The 19,739-nt window shown below is 42.9% G+C and overlaps 2 protein-coding genes across 2 annotated transcripts in view; one reads left to right on the forward strand and one right to left on the reverse strand.

Moving 5' to 3' along the window:
• Positions 1-19,739, forward strand: part of KCNIP1 (potassium voltage-gated channel interacting protein 1) — an 807,057-nt gene that overhangs the window by 51,306 nt on the left and 736,012 nt on the right. The gene's annotated exons all lie outside the window — the stretch shown is intronic.
• On the reverse strand, positions 2,244-18,776 carry KCNMB1 (potassium calcium-activated channel subfamily M regulatory beta subunit 1). The gene is made up of 4 exons (XM_039484950.1): positions 18,585-18,776; positions 11,188-11,357; positions 8,612-8,807; positions 2,244-3,885 (listed from the first exon to the last, which is right to left on the reverse strand). The coding sequence occupies exons 2-4, from the start codon at positions 11,322-11,324 to the stop codon at positions 3,601-3,603; spliced, it is 618 nt and encodes a 205-aa protein (XP_039340884.1). The 5' UTR covers positions 11,325-11,357; positions 18,585-18,776; the 3' UTR covers positions 2,244-3,600.

Below are 19,739 nucleotides of genomic sequence, written 5' to 3' on the forward strand. Positions count from 1 at the left end.
TTCCATTCATTAAATCTGATCTGAAATACCACAACCTAAAAAGCAAAAGCCCATTCTGAAAATGGATGAGAGGCTGAAATTGGAGAGAGCCCACCACTAGTACACGTTAGTAATTTTGTAGTGAATAGGAATGGGATGAGTAGGCTGGTTCAGATGGAATTAGAACCTACCCATACATGCACCTTAATCTCCAGATGAGCACAGAGGAAAAGGTTCTGCAAAGTTGGGCTAACTCTGTGAGGATATGGATACTATATATGTTTTCTTGCATTTTTGTGGGGGAAGAGTTGATCAGCGGATCCCAGTTTGAGAAACACTTCCCTACTTTACAAATGTTTTGGTTTGTTGTATCCTTGGGGCAGCCGGTTTAGGAAGAAATCACTTGAGGCCAGAGAGCAGACAGCTAACCAAACCTGAAAACCCATGACAACCAAATACACAACATGGTTCATGTTAATTTAATGGTGGTGAGGAAAACATCTGGAAAATAAATTCATCCAGGCACTGAATAGGTACAGGCGGGCAGAGGCAATGCAAAGATCTTCCACATCCCCCTGACCTGGAGGGACCATCTCATTAAAAGTAAGAAACAAGTGCATTGTCCATGGAGATTTCATATTGACTTCCCCGACTGAAGATGCCAGCCAGGGTGTTAATGGTTAAGGTGTCTTTTGTGAACACTTGTACACAAGGTCTTGAACTAAGATCCCAACTCATGGTATATACATGAATAAGGAGTTGATGGTACTGACTTGTATTCAGCTGGTCTGCTTTTGAAGCAGTGTCCTAGAGATTAAAGCAGGGGTCGACAACCTTTCAGAAGTGGTGTGAGAAGTCTTCATTTAATCACTCTAATTTAAGGTTTTGCGTGCCAGTAATACATTAATATTTTTAGAAGGTCTCTTTCTATAAGTGTATAATATATAACTAAACTATTGTTGTATATAAAGTAAATAAGGTTTTTAATTTTAAATGAAGCTTCTTAAATATTTTAAATTAAAATGCAGAGCCCCTCGGACAGGTGGCACGTCCTGGGCAGTGTGAGTGCCACTGAAAATCAGCTCATGTGCCGCCTTCAGCACGTGTGCCATAGGTTGCGTACCCCGGATTAAAGGCTTGTATGTGGTCTTTGCTTCCTGACAGTGTACTCTTGTCACTGATCTACCAAGAACTTCAGAAAAGACATTGAGCAGGCTATAATGTGTGGAGATTTTTTTTTTATTGTTTCAGCATGCACCTTATACAGCAAACAGTAAGGAACTTTACATTTGAGTGAGAGTGGTTTTTTTTTCCCCCACTGGTGCTTGATGGTCTTAAAATCTGCAGCCTAGTCCTGATTTTTTTTTCTTTTCTTGTGATGCTGATATATCTGTTCACAAAATACATGATGAAAGGACAGATGCTTAGGGTTGCCAGGCATCCAGTTTTTGACCGGAATGCCTGGTCGAAAAGGGACCCTGGCTGCTCCAGTTAGCACTACTGACTGGGCTGTTTAAAAGTCTGGTGCGCAGCACAGCAGGACTAAGGCAGGCTCCCTGCCTGCCCTGGCTCCACACAGTTCCCCAGAAGTGGCCGGCATGTCGGCCCCTAGGTGCAGGGGAGGTCAGGGAAGCTCCATGTGCTACCCCTGCCCTCCAGCGCCACCTCCACAACTCCCATTGGCAGGGAACCGCAGCCAGTGGGAGCGGCGCCTGCAGACGCAGGCAGCATGCACCGCACAGAGCTGCCTGGCAGCGCATCCACCTAGGGGCCGGCCGCTTCCGGGAGCAGTGCAGAGCCAGGGCATGCAGGGAGCCTGCCTTAACCCTGCTGCGCCACAGACCAGGAGCCACCTGATGTAAGCGGCTGCCTAGCGGGAGCCCGCACCCCAACCCCCCTGCCCCAGGTCAGCACCCACTCCCACCCCCTAACTCCATCCCAGAACCCCCACCTACATCCAACCCCCTGTCGGAACCTCCTCCTGAACCTAAACTCCCTTCCAGAGCCTGCACCCCAGCCCTGACCTCTCTCCTGGAGTTCATGCCCAACCCCCACCCCAGGTCAGAACTCCCTCCTGCACTGTAACTGCCTCCCAGACCCTCCACCTGCACCTAGCCCCCTGCCCTAGGTCAGAACCCCCTCCCACACACTAACTCCCTTCCAGAGCCTGCATCCCCTTCTGCACCCCTACCCCAGCTCTGAGCCCCCTCCTGGAGCTCACACCCCGCAACCTCTCCCACTACAACCCCCTTCCCCAGCCCTGAGCCCCCTCCTGTATCCTGAACTCCTTATTTCTGGCCTTACCCCAGAGCCTGCACCCCCAGCTGAAGCCCTCACCCCCTCCCTCACCCCAACCCCCGCCCCAGCCAATGTAAGTGAGGATGGGAGAGAACGAGTGACAGAGGGAGGGGGCTGGAGTGAGTGGGAGGCAGGGCCTCAGAGAAGGGGCAGAAGCAGAGCCTTGTGGAAGGGGTGGGGCAAGGGTGTTCGGTTTTGTGCAGTTAGAAAGTTGGCAACCCTACCTGTGCTATCCATATCAAGAGAGCTAGTCAAACACAATACACATGGAATACTTTGGATTCCCATTGTATACTGCAGTGAATTGGAAACTGAGTAGAGAGCAGCAGTCATTTTCAGAGAACAGGCCATCAGTGTACGCATCAGAGCAGTCCCAAAAGCCTGGATTCTAGTTCCTAGACCTTTCTTTGCTGATGCAAATATCTTTGCAAGATGTGCGCTCTCTTTCTCCCCACTCCCACAAATCTCTTAAGCTCACATGAATTCACTGTACTCCTTCTCTACAGCTCCATGGGTCACACCACTTGCTCATTGTTTTAAGTACACAATCTTTACACATTTTTATCTTCTTTGGTGTGACTTTTTAATATTATATGTCAGATACAGGAGGAAAGAGAGCACTTTAAAAGGCAGACCTGGCATCTACTTCAAAAACTAAACCGAAGCAGAGACATAACTCCAAAAGCTAGTCTTTACAAAAATCCTGCATCTTTAAAAAGTACATATATATTTTTGTGGAGTGTTTAGAATCCTATAAAGTAAATGCTAATGGCTTGATTTTTCAGAAGGGTGACAGGGTTCATGCACGTTTCTGCACATATCTTTGTGTACTGTGTGCAATCAGCTCTTCTTCAAACTCAAGTAAAGGATGTTGTCGTGTATGTACATAGTTCCAGTAATTATGTAGGTGAAGTTGTTACGGAAGGATGCATTTAGATGTCTGGCCTCGACTTTCTGAAAATCAAACCCCAAATGTGCAACGTGCTCTTTGTCAGCAAACTTGAATGCTGAATTTTTAACCTACTTTCTGTAAAACAAAAAACATTCAAACCCCTCAAGAAACTGACTGATGCATGAAAACAAACAAAACAAAAAAATACCACCAAAAAAGCTTTGAATAGTTCCCATGCAATCCCTGGGATCCACAGATGCGTCTTATTTTATATCTAACTCATGGTAATCCATGGTATATAAACTCAGACAACATATCTCTTCTCTAGAACTCTGACCGCTGAACATGGTACATTTTAAGAATTGCAAAATACAGACTTAGAAGGCAGAGTGTGGGGAAAAGAAACTTCAGCTTGTTTTGTTGTGGAGCATTTATATGTTTGTTTTGTATTGCCAAGCAGAAAGTACAGAAACATATTGACTGACTTTTACCATGATGATAATCAGAACTCCACCAGTCAACATAAGGGAAGGCCAGAGGAAAGCGAAGAAAAGGCCCTTTGGAGGATATAACCTTATTAAAATGACACTTTTCTGTCTTTTTTCTGGGTCGTAATAACAAGGGAAAGTCTGATGATTTCGGAAATTTTCTGCGGCAGTTTCTATTAGCATTTTAACTTCTTTGTCGTTCTTCAAGTCTCGTGGAATATAGGAGCACTAAAAGGAGAAATCAAGATACTTGTTAGAGCAATTGTTCTACTGCAGGCTGTGCAGCGATGTGAGACCTTTCTTAAAACATCACTTAACTAGTTCAAACAAAAGATTATATGCAGATCTGAGAGTATCTCTAAATATTGTCTTGTTACCTTGTCCATCCCCCACCTATTTGTTGTGGTCTCCTGTCATACACTGAGCCCCCAATCCTGCAAAGGGTTACACACATGTGTAAACTCATGCATGTGAATAGCGATTTGGAGTTGGGGTGGAATTTCCCCCAAAGTCAGATTGGCAGGAACCATTTTTTGCTTTATTCTGAAGCATGGGATGTGGGTTGCCTGGTAGGATCATCTGGACATATCTCACCTAATCAACTCTCTACCGTTGCAGGGGCATCGGGCATTGGGAACACCTCAATCCCTCCTGTTCTCTGCCTACGGCACACAAATAGTTCAGTGTCCTGAGGACTGAAATGCTTTCATCTAACTAAAGACAGTGGGTTCAATATGAGGGGTAGCTGGGTGAAATTTAGTGGCCTGTGGAGGTCAGACTAATGATCTGCTCTAAAGGTCTATTCTGGCCTCAAGCTCTATGAATCTCTGAAAAGGTTTTATTGGAGCCAATGGGACAGCTCCTGCTCTTGGAGTAAAGCCCAGGCATAAGTTTTTTACAAAGCTCAGGGCCTTAGATTTTAAACATAGAGACAAGGGCTATACTTTTTCTGTGTGTGTACAACACCTAGCTCTATGGGCCCTGATCCCTGACTGGGGCTTCTGGCACTACCACAGTACAGATACCTTAGTTATACAGAAATTCCTACATGGGCTGGGCTGGAAGGGCAGGGACGGTGGAACAAAGGTATTTCACTGCTGATAGTGCTTTCACAGTCAAGAGTTAGGTGCTCCATGGCAGCAGTGGTAGACTATCTTGGGGTGCTGGAGTAGGCTAAATTCCAATTATCCAAGAGTACACGGCCAGTATTTGAGTTACTTCAGCGTGAGCCTCTCTCTGTAATTAGCGAAAGACGATGACCTACTTTTCCACTGGGGGAGAGAGTATTTTTAATCGGTTAAACTATGAAACAACTTTGAAGCTCTCTAGTGCAAGAAATAGATAGTGATCAGTGTTATTTTATTTGTATTAATGTAGCACCTATGGGTTCTAGCTGTGATTAGTACCCCGTTATGATAGGTACTAAATGCACACACACCCAGTGAAGGATAATCCCTGTACTGCAGAGCTTGCAGTCTAACTAGGTGAGACAGAAAAGAGTGGAGAGGGGAAATGAAATCAGAGAGGTGCATTTGCTTTCTCATTATAACACAGGAGTTCACTGGCAGGGTAGGGAGCAGAGCCCCATTCTTCTGAGTGTCTATCCATGTTCCTATCCATTGGGCTCACACTGCCTTTCAGAGTAAAGGTGTTGCTGGATTCTTAATTCAGCTGTCTGCTGAAAGCCATTCTTTGCCTCTGTAACTGGCTAACTTAATGGACAAGGGGCGAAAGCAGAGATCTGCTATCCTGGTGTACCTTCCTCATGGACAAGCAGGGGGCTTTCAAATGTAATTGAAAGTCTATTTAAAGAGGCATAAAATCCATTCATTGCTCTTAGAAGACAGGTTGGCAAAAACTGTGCTGACAGGCTTAATTTATTGAAGAAATTATACATCGGTTCAGGTTCACGATGTTTATTGCACCATTTCATTAGCACCCATTAAAGTGGGTTGGCTAAAATAAGAGCCCTTTACCCAAATCCCAGCTATGAGTTTGGAATGCTGACATTAAATTGCTGGAAATGCTAATTATTTCGGAGCATTAATCCACAGGCCATTTTGAGGTTCTTGCGTTGCTATTTTTTTCCATTTCTGTCATCTTGTTTTCACCTCCTGAGCTGATAGTGTTTGTTGATCAGTTTAGCCTAACCTGGCAGTAATTTTAAAATTTCAGCTGTAGAAATGCAGAAGCTTTATCCCAAAACCAATAACCTAAACAAATATAAGGTAAACAAAACGAGATTTTCCCCAAGCCAACAGTGACTACAAGACATTGAAAATCTGAAAGAAAATCCTCTATGTGCAAAAATAAAGTTGGCCCCATAAAACAATAACATTTATCTCACTGCAAATGAGATGTTTCAGGACTGCCCTTTGATAGAGCAAGGCCTGAAGAGGAATTCCAAGTTAATGTAGACAGGCTGAAACTAACCCCTGTGCAGAAATTCACCTTAAAGTCTATGTACCATTAAAGGTCCAGGTAAGTCTCATAATAGGGCTTAGCTGGGGTTTCTCTGGTGCATAAGGACTTGTTCTGGCCTCCTACAGAGAGATGAGTGTCACCCACTATGCTGAATATTGGACCCTAAGAGTCAACCACTGCTCTTGAACTTGCTCTCACAGCCTGCCTTATGGAAAGGAGAGTATTCAGTGCACTGTCCCTAAATGTCTGAGATTCTCTATAGCTGGAGTTTCACAGGGAGCAGAGAAATGTTTTCCCCAAAGCTAAAGGTTTTGTATGTTTACTTGATTTTTAATCCTGACATCTTAAATCCACCTCAAATCTGTGAGAAACATTTTAATATAAAAGCTAAATTGGCCACATTTTCAAGGACGCGTTGGCCAAGCCTATACATTTAAACACATTTTTTTCTTCTTGCTATCACTTGTGTGTGCAGCCCCTGTAATTGTGCCTGCAAGTAGCAATTCTGTACAATGAGATACTACATGTAGCTTTTCTACAACACTGATCTTAAAATTGCCATATGTTTGAACTACATAGGAATATAGACCTTGTATTTGCAAAGCTTGCAACAGCCTTTGAAGTTTGACCCTCCGCATTTCCAAACTCCAAACTATGTGCATGTTTAAATCCCATCGTGCTTCATAATGTTTAATATATATTCTTCAGCCTTGAAGTGGACTTTGAAGTGATGATTGACCCAAGCTGCTAAATTCAGATATGGAATTTCCCAGTCTTGGAAGGGTCAAGGGCACCTGGTATTTTGGTTTGGGTCCTTCTCTTATTTTGATGATATGCCAAGGAAATAAAAATCTCCTAAACTAATCCTTTCTGTTTTTCTTATGTGCACTCTTTCATAATTCTGTGCTTTTAACATTCAAAACTCACTCTACTCACAACACTCTTTTTCTTACTCAAAAGCAAGTACAAGACAGCATAATGGACTGAAGGCATATCTACAGCAATCCTACACTTTCTCCCCACATCTCACTTTAAACCATTCTGCAGTGTATGAAATGTCAGTCTTTCCATGAAACTGGCTGCTCATTCACATACCGTACATTCAGACACAGGCATTCTCACACACACATTTTTTGCTTCCTATCTTATTCTCGGATGGAATTGTATATTCCCTCTTAAAGCTAGCTTGCTGAGTGAGATTATGAATTTTCACTTCATATGCAAGAAATATTTCAGTGAATGTTCAGAAACTCACTACAGGGTGATATTTTGCTGTTTCTGTGGTTGAAAATGTCCCCCTCCCCCTTCACTGAAAATGGTGTAATTCTGGAGGTTTGGTTCAACTTGCTGTAAAGATGGGGACAAATTGCAGAATTCAGGCCTATATTCTGGTTTGGGTTTTGAACATCCTAAAGTTCAGGGGTGCTTGGATCTGAACATTTTGGTTTGCACCTGCCCCTTGAGATTTGAGAGCTTGTTTTTGTGAAAAAAAAAAAGCAGCCACCGAAATCTTCCCCCTGTTCAGGAACCAAATTCAACCCTCATCTTCTTGGCTGTTCTGAAATGGTTTCTTCGCTTCCAGTGGCAGGCTGGGGGTCCAGACCTTGCCATGATAAAACACTACAAGAGAGTTGATTCCAGACAGGTGCACAAGTGGAGGTATTGGAAATGACATGAGGACATGTTTCTTTGACTACCATCCCAGGTTTGACCAGCCAAGTTATTCACGACTTTGGACACTCCCTTGAAGTGAAGCTGAACTCCCAGCTGTCGTGGTTCCCACCGCCCTTACTGGAATGGAGCTCCACCACAATACATGGTGCAATCTCTGCACAGGTTTTGTTTCAGTAACACTCCCATTTATTCCAGGGTATTTCCAAGCTCAAATTTCTGTTGTGACAGTGGGTAGAAACAGTTGCAGATTACACCAAGAACAAACCCAGCTGCTGGATTAGGTGCCCACATTCCCAGATTATTGGCTTCCACCTTACGTGTACCAAACCCACTGGTGTTTCACATTCCCAAAGGCTCTGGGACTCCACCTTTTCCCCCTTCTACCTCCCACCTTATTTCCTGCAGTCCCCAAATGGGAGTGAACTTTGGGGCTTTGTGTTTTTAACCAGGGCCACATTTAACCTCAACCTACCCCAGGGTGGTTCAACAAACGCTTGGGCGAACCACACATGTTGATCTATTCCTCTGAATTGTGCTTCAGCTTGTAGAGATTTATGTATATTTTATGCTTATAAATGTTTAATAGTTAGTTTTGGTTGATGTAATTGCTTCTCAAATATTACCTTAAATATGTCTGATACCGCATTTATAATACATGCCAGATATGTCCTCACTCTGAATTTTTGAACATTTGCCTTGGTCTAAGCATAAGCATTGCCATGAAGAAAGACTAACAAGTCTGTGCTCTACTTTCAGTTAATTCACTAGTGCTTTGCGTGGTTATAAAAATAACCTGCTGAACCATATGTGACAAATATGGACAGGGATTCTGATGAATACATTTAAATCCCAGTACCTTGGGATTTCTTTCCTGTGTTTCTTCATTATGATAGAGCATAACTTCTTTTCCTGAGAAGTTAAAATCAACCAACACCTCTAGACAAGGATACTGGAAAATGTTTTCGTCACCTGCACCATTGTTGAATGAGCATTGGACTTTGTCCTTGATGTTGGTTTTGAGCAGTTTGCACGTAGTTTCTTCGGTCCAAACGCTATAAAACAAATCATACTGCTTTTAAATGCTTTGTTTACAGCTTTTTCACAGTGTGACTCTGTCCAAGCGCTGTTGACAAATTTTCCACCGTGGTGGTGTTTCATATGTCATTAAGCCGTCAGCAGTGTAGTGGGCTGGGGGTGTGAATGGAGCATGTATGCAAGTGCTCTGAGCCAAACCCAAACAGACAGACAGCATTGGTTGGGGTTAGAGGCGCTGCAGGGAAGATATGGATGTTGACTCATGCATTAGCCATTCATTGGATGGATTTAGAGGTAGATTTTAACTCCCGTGCTTGAATGTGTTGGAAGTTGCCGTCCCCCCCGGCCCCCAAAAAAAACAACAACAGAAAAACTAGGGTGGGTTTGTGTGAATACTAGTATTTGTTGGTAAATATTTTAAATGTGGATGCATGTGTTTTTATCTATGCACTTCCAGAGACCTGAATGAAAATTTGTCCTATGTTCTGAAATACAGTTTAGCATATTAGAGCTTTAGATCAGAGGTGGGCAAACTTTTTGGCCTGAGGACCACATCTGGGTATGGAAATTGTATGGCGGGCCATGAATGCTCACGAAATTCGGGATTGGGATGTGGGCAGGGGTGAGATCAGAAATGAGGAGTTCAGGGTATGGGAGAGGGCTCCAGGCTAGGGAAGGGGGCTGGGGTGCAAGGGTGGGTGAGGGTTCCAGATGGGGGTGTGAGCTCTGGGATGGGGCTGGGGATGAGGGATTTGGGGTGCAGGAGGGTGGTCTGGGCTGGGACCAAGGGGTTCAGAGAGCCGAAGGGGGATCAGGGCTAGGGCAGGGGGTCCAGGCTCTGGGCGGTGCTTACCTCATGCAGCTTATGGAAGCAGCGGCATGTCCCCTCTCTGGCTCCTATGCGGAGGCACTGCCAGGTGGCTCTGCGTGCTGCTCCATCCACAGGTGCCGCCCCTGCAGCTCCCATTGGCCACAGTTCCTGGCCAATGGGAGCTGGGGGGGCGCACTTGGGGTGGGGGTAGCATGTGGAGTCCCCTAGCAGCCCCTATGCATAGGAGCCGGAATGGGGACATGCCGCTGCTTCCGGGAGCTGCGCAGAGCCATGTGCGGAGTAGGGCAAGCCCCGGAGCATGAGGGCCAGATTAAAACATCTGAAGGGCTGGATGTGGCCTTCGGGCCGTAGTTTGCCCACCCCTGCTTTAGATGCTTCAGAAAAATAAAAAAAAACTTTGACTAATGTTGTCTGGTAACTCTCAAATCCTATATTTACTGGGGGTTTTACTTCTTTGTCTTTCTATTATAAGGGTCATTTGCATGATTGAATACACAGGAACTTTGCACGAGGCTTTCAGCAGCTTTTTTACTAAGCATTATCACCAAATGTTGTTAACAGCTGTGGCAAGCTAGGAACTTCATGGCTATCATTATGCTGCACGCCGTGGCCACTCAGATCTTCACGGTGACAGCAAGGATAAAACGTTATCAGCCTGATCCAAAAGCCCAAGCCCCCTACACTGGGCACTAAAAGAGGATTCTAGCAACAGAGGACTTGTGTGTGTGTGTGCATCTATGGATATAAATCCACTTACACAGAGAAGTCTGTCCACAAAAAAATCAAAAATACACATGCTTACTGATATGATAGATATCAAATTAGGAATTGAACTGGGGACCTCTAGACCCTAGCAGGGACTGCAACAAACATGTATGCTTTGCAGATTGATTGGGCATTTTTCCATGGTATGTATGTGGGAAGAGAACCTGTAATTAGTTCTGATGGGTGGGCTACACTAGTTTATTACAAAATGCTTCCAGTCGTTAAAGAGTTAAAGCTCAGGGCTGTGGACCTGGCTTATTTGCCAAAGGTCATACATTCTTGCTAGGGCTGGTTTGAATATTTTCATCTGAACTTTTTTTTAAAAAGGAAATATGGCTTTTGGATACCACACAACTATTGTATCTATTTTTGTTGAAGATTTGCAGTGTTTTTTGGTTAAACTGAAAAAATGTTTGTTTTCAAAACCAAAAGCAAAAATGTTCTCAGTGAAAACCCTGAAAAATTCCATGAGAAACGTTGACCAAAACAAGGGTTTTTTTCATTTTTTTTTCTAAACTTTTCACAGAAAATTAAAATGCATTTCTGGACCTGCTGTGATTCTAATCCTGAAAGGATGTCTTGCTGTGTCAGGTGCTTCCCCATAATTCTATTAACTATTCATGATTAACAGCTTCCCTCTCCACTTCATGCTATCTAAAATCCAGCTTGTAAGCTCTTTACGGCAGTATCCTTTGATTTGTTCTGTAAAGCACCTAAGCACGTTTGGGCTTCACAAAAATAATAACCAACAGCAGAAAAACACAGGCTGACGTTTATAACAAAAAAAGAACTGAAGTTACCTGTTTGTGTAGGATGGCATAATTGTGATCCCAATAAAAAAGTACATCATCACTGAGCATGCAACCATTCCTAGTCCCAGGCATAATGCCCTGGTCTCCCCTCGCTTCTGTGAGGTCACCAATTTTTTCCCCAACATGATTCAGTGTTATGGATTCTGAAATTTCTCGTTCTGGAGTGAAACATAAAAACAGGGGAAAATGCAACCAGAATCATCATAGATTTAGTGTTACATTTAATATAAACTCTTAAGAGGCTTTGATTCAAGATATTGCAAATTGTGAGGGGTTTAGTGAAACCTGATCCATTACATTCTTACTCATTAAAATTTACAAGGCAGTCAAGTAAGTCCAGTAAAAGAAAATACTGACTCCAAGTTTTTTTTAAAAAGGCTCCAGAGGTGATTCCGGCAATTACAAGCGAATAAGCCTAACTTTAGTACCAGGCAAATTTGTTGAGACTGTAGTAAAGAACAGAATTATCAGACATATAGATGAACACGGTTTGTTGGGGAAGAGTCAACATGGTTTTTGTACAGGGAAATCATGCCTCACCAATCTACTAGAATGCTTTGGGGGGGTCAACAAGCATGTGGACAAGGATGATCCAGTGGCTATAGTGTATTTACATTTTGAGAGAGCCTTTCACAAGTTCCCTCATCAAAAGCTCTTATGCAAAGTAAGCTGTCCTGGGATAAGAAGGAAGGTCCTCTCATGGATCAGTAATTGGTTAAAAGATAGGAAACAAAGGGTAGGAATAAATGATCAGTTTTCAGAAAGGAGAGAGGTAAATAGTTGTGTCTCCCAGGGGTCTCTATTGGCACCAGTACTGTTCAACATATTCATAAATGATCTGGGAAAATGGGGAAACAGTGAGGTGGAAAAATGTGCAGATGATACAAAACTATTCAAGATAGTTAAATCCCAGGCAGACTGCGAAGAATTACAAAGGGATCTCACAAATCTGGGTGACTGGGCAACAAAATGGCAGATGAAATTCAGTGTTGACAAATGCAAGGTAATGCACATTGGAAAACATAATCCCAACTATACATACAAAACAATAGGATCTAAATTAGCTGTTACCACTCAAGAAAAAGATCTTGGAGTCATTGTGGATAGCTCTCTGAAAACATCCACTCAATGTGCAGCAGCAGTCAAAAAAACAAACATGTTGGGAATCACTAAGAAAGGGATAGATAATAAGACAGGAAATATCATATTGCTTCTATATAAATCCATGGTACACCCACATCTTGAATATTGCATGCAGATCTGGTCACCCCATCTCAAAAAAGATATATTGGAACTGGAAAAAGAACAGAAAGGGGCAAAAAAAAGATTGGGGGTATGGAACAACTTACATATGGAGAGAGTAATAAGACTGGAACTGTTCAGCTTGGAAAAGAGATGACAAAGGGGGGATATGATAGAGGTCTATAAAATCATGAGGGGTGTGGAGAAAGCAAATAAGGAAGTGTTATTTACCCTCTTTCATAACACAAGAACTAGGGGTCACCAAATGAAATTAATAGCAGCAGGTTTAAAACAAACAAAAGGAAATATTTCTTCACACAACACAGAGTCAACCTGTGGAACTCTTTGCCAGAGGATGTTGTGAAGGCCAAGACTGTAACAGGATTCAAAAAACTAGATACGTTCATGGAGGATAGGTCCATCAATGGCTATTAGCCAGGATGGGCAGGGATGCAAAACAATGCTCTGAAGAGTCCCTAGTCTCAGTTTGCTGGAAGCTGGGAATGGGATGGGATGGATCACTTGATTACCTGTTCCATTCATTACCTCTGAAGTACCTGGCATTGGCCACTGTTGGACGACAGGTTACTTGTCTAGATGGACCATTGGTTTGACCCAGTATGGCTGTTCTTATGTATTGTACTGTGTGAAATACCCAGTTTGGCAAATTCAGTGCTACAGGGGGTCATGGACTATGTTCCCCCTAAGCTGTGCAGTTGGACGTGCCGACAGCATGTGTTAAGGTGCCCCCACCCCTGCTGCTTTGCAGCCACATTGCTCCTGCCCTCTGCCTTGGAGCCCCTGCTGCTCCTGGGACCCTCCTGCTGGTTGTGCAGAGCAGGGGGAGGGTTATGCTGACCTCCAGGTGTCTCCCCCGTACTTCATCTCTGCGGGGCAGGCGAGAGAGAACAGGGCTCAGGACTCAGAGGAGGAGAGGGTCTGAGGTCTGAAGCAGTGCGCGCGCACACACACACACACTCTCTCTCTCTCTCCCCCCACCCTTCCCACCTACCCCATCTCTACAGGACTCAGGAACAGCAGAGCTTTCAGTGAGAGTGCCTTAGAGAGACAGCACATGGTGTCTCTCAGAAACTTCCCCAGCAGCCAGCACACACCTTGTTTCTGTGACTCTCGCACTCACTCACCTCCCAACACATACTTGTATTATTGTTGTTGTTACTTCTTGGTACTTCCTGCAGTGCACATATATTCTGTGTAATTTTATTCTTTCCAAGTGCTGTTATTTTAGTTTTTTGACTAGTCCATGCATTTCATAACTTTTATTTCTCTTTTACACTTAAATTTGGAATGTTCTCCCCCTTTGTTAAATAGAAGTCTAAATGATAACCTCCCTGGTACTGATGATGATTGCTATGGAACTGCAGCAATTGAAATGAGTTCTGAAAATTACTGCTGTTCATCCCTATTCTCTATGCCAATTTAGCATGACTGATGTTTAGCAAATAAGAAAGAGCATTATGGTTGAAGTTCACAGTCCACAATATGGTTGAAGTTCACAGCTGGGAGTGTGTATATATATATATATATGCCATTGATGACCATCACCAGTATAATTTTTTTAATGGAAATATGGTGTAAACCACACTTGCAGAAATCATATTTTCAGCAGACTGATAGGATTTGCCAGGAGGTGGGGGGGGGCAGTAGAGAAGTTGGGTGGGGGAATAATCCAGCAGGCTGAATTAAACCCACATAGTCCCAGCCCTTTAGTTTGTTGTATGTGGATTATCCTTGAATCCATACGGCCTCATGCTGATGTCACAGAGTCTCTGCACAGGCTCAAGGGTTTGCCTAGGTGGAGTCAATTGTCAGCTTAGAGCAAATATCATCTAGTCAGAATTTAAAAGAGGTAGCTACTTACCATATTCATCAGTGGTGAATGGGCATAAAAAGGGTTGAGGTTCCGTTTTGGCAAGCCAATGGACCCTGATTCAGCAGAGCACTTAAGCACTTAAGGATATGTTTAAATCCATCCCATTCAGCAAATCGCTAAAGCACATGATTAAGTGCCATTGAGGTTTAACATCAAGGTGAAGTCAATGTCTAAGGCTGAACAGGTGCTCATGCACTTGGCTGATTAGGAATGGGCCGTTGAACAGAAATGCAAGAATTATTACACAGTGAAGGGCTAACCCATGTAACTGTTTTGTTGTTTCCTGCATTTTGGCCACAATCCTTTGAGTCACCCTTAAACGGGTCTCTCCCCCCCGCACCCTCCCTCTGAATCCACCGGACTTCAAAATGTCACTGCAGGAAGCATTGTCCGGAGAAGAATAAAAACCAAAACAATTGCTATGGTGGAAGGAACTTTAAAGATGCCATCAGCTTTTGAGAGGAAGAGCTGAAGAAGAATGTGATAATATTAGTATGTGGCTTTCTGTTTTAATTATCTTTCAATCATTCAGCCATGGCAGTATTGTCATTTGACTGGTTAATTTTGATAGTCAAAAGACAAGATATTTGGACAATTAAGACTTTGCTGCTGTTAGAAAAATAATTTTATAGCAGGCATTAGCATGGTTACTAACAACAAATATATTCTCCCATGTGATTTCAACATGTGTTGATGCTGGTATGTTGATAGCACAGCACACCCTGAGGTTAGTGGAACTGCGGGGGGTGGGGTGGGAGGAGGAAGGGAGTTTTTAGGTGTGGGACAGTTGCAAATATTGAACAAAGAGATGATTGGTGTTCTAAGGTCTCTTTGGGAACATAATTGTTCCTCATTGAGTACTAGCATTTAGTTGCAGTATGGAAGATTGTTCAGTTCAGTATAAAATTCCACACTAAATAGGTATTTAGACCCATTGTGAGCTCTGCTAGAGAGACCAGCTTTGAAGAGAATCAGTTCAATGAAGTTCAAGTACAATTTGCTGAGGTTCCTAATCAAAAAGCATGTTCTTCTTAAATTGACAAACTGACACACAAACCATACCTGATTTCTGAGGTGTGCAGCCATATGGGATTCAGACCTTGTGACTGCTATCAGATTTGTGCTCCCTTGTCCTACAAACCCCCCTCCCAGTCACACACATTTCAATGGCAGGACGCCGATGGAGCTGAATGAAAACCAGAATTTCCATCCTACAGGAAATTCTAACATTTCAACATTTGTTTTTATCCTGAAATGGGGCCAAGTTGAACCATCAATTTTTTTAACAGAACAAAAATTCCATAAAATTTTGACTTAGAAATGAAATAAAACATTTTGTTTTGAGTCAACTTGACGATAAACTGCACCATGCAGCTTGGGCAGAAGGGAGACTGTGGTGCAGGGCCGGTGCGTCCATTAGGCGGCCCTAGGTGGTGGCCTAGGGAGCCAGGATTCGGGGGGTGGCATTTTGTGCGCTCCCCACGGGGCGCACGGGAGCTTCCAGTTCTGCTCCTGTTGCGCTGCCGAAGAAGGACCTTCTGCCGACGTGTTGCGGAAAACAGCGGCAGGCAATTGAACAGCTCAATGACTGCCGCTGTCGCCTGCGGCATTTCGGCGGAGGGTCCTTCTGCGGCGGCGCAATGGGAGTGGAACCGGAAGCTCTCGCGCGCCCCGTGGGGAGCGCACAGAATGCCGCCCCCCGAATTCTGCCTAGGGCGCCAGAAACTCTGGCGCCGCTCCTGCTGTGGTGTAACATGGGAGATGTAGTCTGGCCAAGGAACCCCTGGCCCAGAGAAGCGAATGAGGACATGGGGAACCCAAACTGTTGTACAAACTGCTGATACAGCTTAATGATGCAGCAATGCTAAACAAAGTGCTTTGCTTTAGTTCAGTTAAACAACTGAAATGTTTCAATTCAGGTCATAGTGACCTCTCACAAAATATTTTGAGTTGATTTTTCTGATGGAAAGCCAAAAATTTTATGGAAACTGCATTTTTTACTGAAAAATCCTTTTGATGAAAAATTCTCAACCAATCACAAAGAATTCACCCATGAGGTCCTAACAGAGTCACTCCTCTGTCCTACCCCCCCACCCCCGAATAAAAAGCAATTTCCAGCGCCAGAATGTTGCCATTTGTGCCTATTAGCAGAATTGCAGTGGTTAAGTATCCATCCCAGTTATACTGTGAGACAATGCAGGAGACCAATCCCGTCATCATATATAAAACAAGAAGTTATTAACCAAAGAAATAATGCAATTATGAGAACTGTTAATCAGTAGCTCTGTCTCTTGGGATGTCTGCCACATCCATTAATTTGCACTTCTCTTGCACCTTTCATCTAATCATCTCAAAATATTTGCCAGTTTGTTTAAGCCTTATAGCACCTCTTGACACTAGATAGCTAATACACAGTGGTAAACTGAGGTACTGGAAGACCACGGGATTGAGCAGAATTACACAAACAGCCAGTGGCAGAACAGGAAATACCAGATCGCTTCACCTCAGTTCCCTTGTGTTAACTGCTGTATGATCCTGCCTCTCAAAATTCCCGAAGCAGTTCAGATCCATTTCTGCTCCAGCCCAAAACAAACAAATTATAAATTGTGCAAGGAATGTTAACAGGAAAGACTCACCTAAAAATATCAGACAGCACTGCTACAAACACCATGTGATGGGCCATTTGGATCTAACTAATAATATTCTAAATAGACCCTGACCTAATAGCCTCTAATTCCCCTGAATTACACAACACTCTGTGAGTTTGAACTTAATCAAAAAGCCATTTTGAAAGCAGTTTGTAAATAGCCATCTATTTATTATCTAAAATGTTAACTCTTTAACAGCCATCTGGTTTTATAGCCCTTGGAGTACTCTATTCTGGCCTGCATTAAAAAGAGAAGTGCCTCTTTCCCTGGCCTCCTAGGAAGAGGGCTCCATTTAATGACCTCAGAGAGATTATTGCCAGTTTATTGGTAAAGCAGTTCATGCATAGAATAAATAACAGGTAAATAAGGAGAGACAATCTGTATAGAATCAGAGCCATACATTCAGGTAGTTCGGGAGGGGGGGTTAACTCTTGACAGCAAAGCCATAGGAGCCTGTACAGTCACCAGCATCTTGAAATGGAATTATGGACCCATAATTCAAAATTTGCTGGCTTGTTTTTAGTTTATCGATTTTTAAATCAGTTTGGATCCTTTCTCTTCCAAGTACTCCTCTGACCTCCTGCCCTGCTCCCCGCCTCATGTCCTGTGCAGCTTCATGTGGTGTGTCCTGGCTTGGGTATTTGGACTGATGTTCAAATTTTCCTTTCCCTACTTTTGCATCTCCAAGCCCTCTTTTGCTTACTAGTCACTGTTAGGCGGTTTTGCCCATAATATTGAGAGTCACAGCAATCCCCATTCCTGAGAGACCCAATTATAACCCCTTGAAATCGAAAGTAAAAATATTACAAGAAAGCAAATGAAGTTTCTGATCCCATTCTGTGTATCTGGTATTTACAGTAAAGAGTGATGCTGAACCAAAGGAGAAAAAAGATAAAGTTTTACATCTCGCCACCATATAGGGCTCCTATCCAGAGACCTGGGTAACTATACCACTACTAGTTTATATCACGTTTGACATACGTGGGGTGTAAATTTGATCATGTGATTAAAGCATTGTTCATATAACAAGACTGGAGGAAAAAGCTGGATATTTCTTATGTCAAAAACTGTAAAGTAGGAGTGACATGTTGGAGTAACAACTGGGTAGCTTTGGTTTCCAACACTTTATATAATAATTTGAACAACTGCTCTTATTCAGTCTGGTATCTCTAATATATTTCTACAGTACTTCTTCTGAACACTCCCTAATATGATACTGCACTCCATTTGGCCATTTGAGACTGGGATTTTTAAAAAGTCTGAGAGAGGTGCTCAGCTCCCTTTAAGGCACCCAGCTCCCTTAAACTCTTTGAAAAGCCCAGTCACAGTGCTCCTGAAGCTAAGGACATTTGCTAATAAGTACTGGCCCTGAAAGAGCAGCAGTTTCCCCACATTTTGTTATTTACAAGCTATTAGCATCATGCGTATTGAAATATTCAAGTATATCTGAGAGAAGAAAACTAGATAACGACTTCCCCCTACCTTAAAAGTTAGCTGTGTGTCTAGAAGTGTTCCTGTATATTTATAAAATCTGTTTCTTCTCAAAAGACAAAACTGTCCCAGACATTCCTAAGGCAAAACTTTCTCACAGTGATACTTACAGTCACTGGCGAATGCTGCTCTTTCGGCGTCTTTAGCTCATGACATAGTTTCTGTTGTTTGACTGATCCTAGTAGGTGAAAACCTTTCCACACCAATGATAAAACAGCAAAACCCAGAGTTAAAAACTTTCCTTTCCAGGACTCCTCTGGGTTTGTTTTGCTGTAGCTGAACTCTGAGCTTATTTCCTTATTATGAAGATTCCTGTTGCCATAAATGGTAAGGTATGAACGGATGCAGTCCTCTTAAGATTAATTGCTGAAAAGCCACAATGTTCAGAGGCTTGACTCTCTTTTCCACTACAGCTCCTTTCTTGTGCTCTGGAAGTGTAAAGGTAATTCAGAGTAGGTCTGCTTAAGTTCTCTTTACACTGCCAGGGCACTAGAAATTGACTTTAGTGTAAAAGAGAACCAGGCCCTTTGTGTTCAATCTAAAAGCAATGACTTGCTACCAATGACAATTTAAAAAAAAAAAAAGATACATTACACCCATGGGCAAGAAAAGTAAAGTAAGTAACGACCCTGGATTTAAAACCTTATCTGAACTTATATTCACTATTCCAAAGTTAGCTAACTGCATTTAAGTTTTACTTTTGGAGTTAAAGGAGCCTGACCTTTTCTAAAGATCGAAATGTCAGGGTGATATGTAAAAACTGAGCACGTGATAACCGTTGCATATGCAATCTATACTCCATAGGTAGATGTCTATCTGGATCTCTACATGCACAAATGTAGATGCAGAATTGCAGTACGTGTGTTTAATATGCCACACAGTCATACTTAGCCTCCTGATATTTTGAAAATCAGGCCTTCAGAGAATTTAGACAAGTAATAAGTAACAGATTGATACAGAATGAAACTAGTTCTACACAGAACCAGCATAATGCAGACAGTAGTAAAACCAGCATTCCCTTCCAATGTGCCTGAGTCTTAATCTTGAATAGTCATGCTGAGTTGAAACTTTCAGGAAAAGTGCTTTAGTGGCAATAGTGGAGGCAATATTCTTTTTTATGTTGACACCTTATTGCCAGTAGGTCTTGAGTTAAGTCTTACTGTTCTTTCCATATAGGCCACAGAAAAGCCACCAGATGTTAATAGTTTTTTGTTTCCATTGATTTTGGTCAGAGTTGAGCTAATAGACAATGGAATTGCAGCAGT

This window comes from Mauremys reevesii, linkage group 8, assembly GCF_016161935.1.
Source record: "Mauremys reevesii isolate NIE-2019 linkage group 8, ASM1616193v1, whole genome shotgun sequence".
NCBI classification, from domain to species: Eukaryota; Metazoa; Chordata; order Testudines; family Geoemydidae; genus Mauremys; species Mauremys reevesii.

Bases quoted from the DNA above. Each gene is read 5' to 3' on its own strand.
- KCNMB1 (XM_039484950.1), bottom strand. From the start codon at position 11,324: ATGTTGGGGAAAAAATTGGTGACCTCACAGAAGCGAGGGGAGACCAGG. The intron at 8,808-11,187 runs GTAACTTCAGTT...TTTGTTTTATAG, and splicing joins ATGCCATCCTACACAAACAG to CGTTTGGACCGAAGAAACTA. The intron at 3,886-8,611 runs GTACTGGGATTT...TTCTCCTTTTAG, and splicing joins CACAGGAAAGAAATCCCAAG to TGCTCCTATATTCCACGAGA.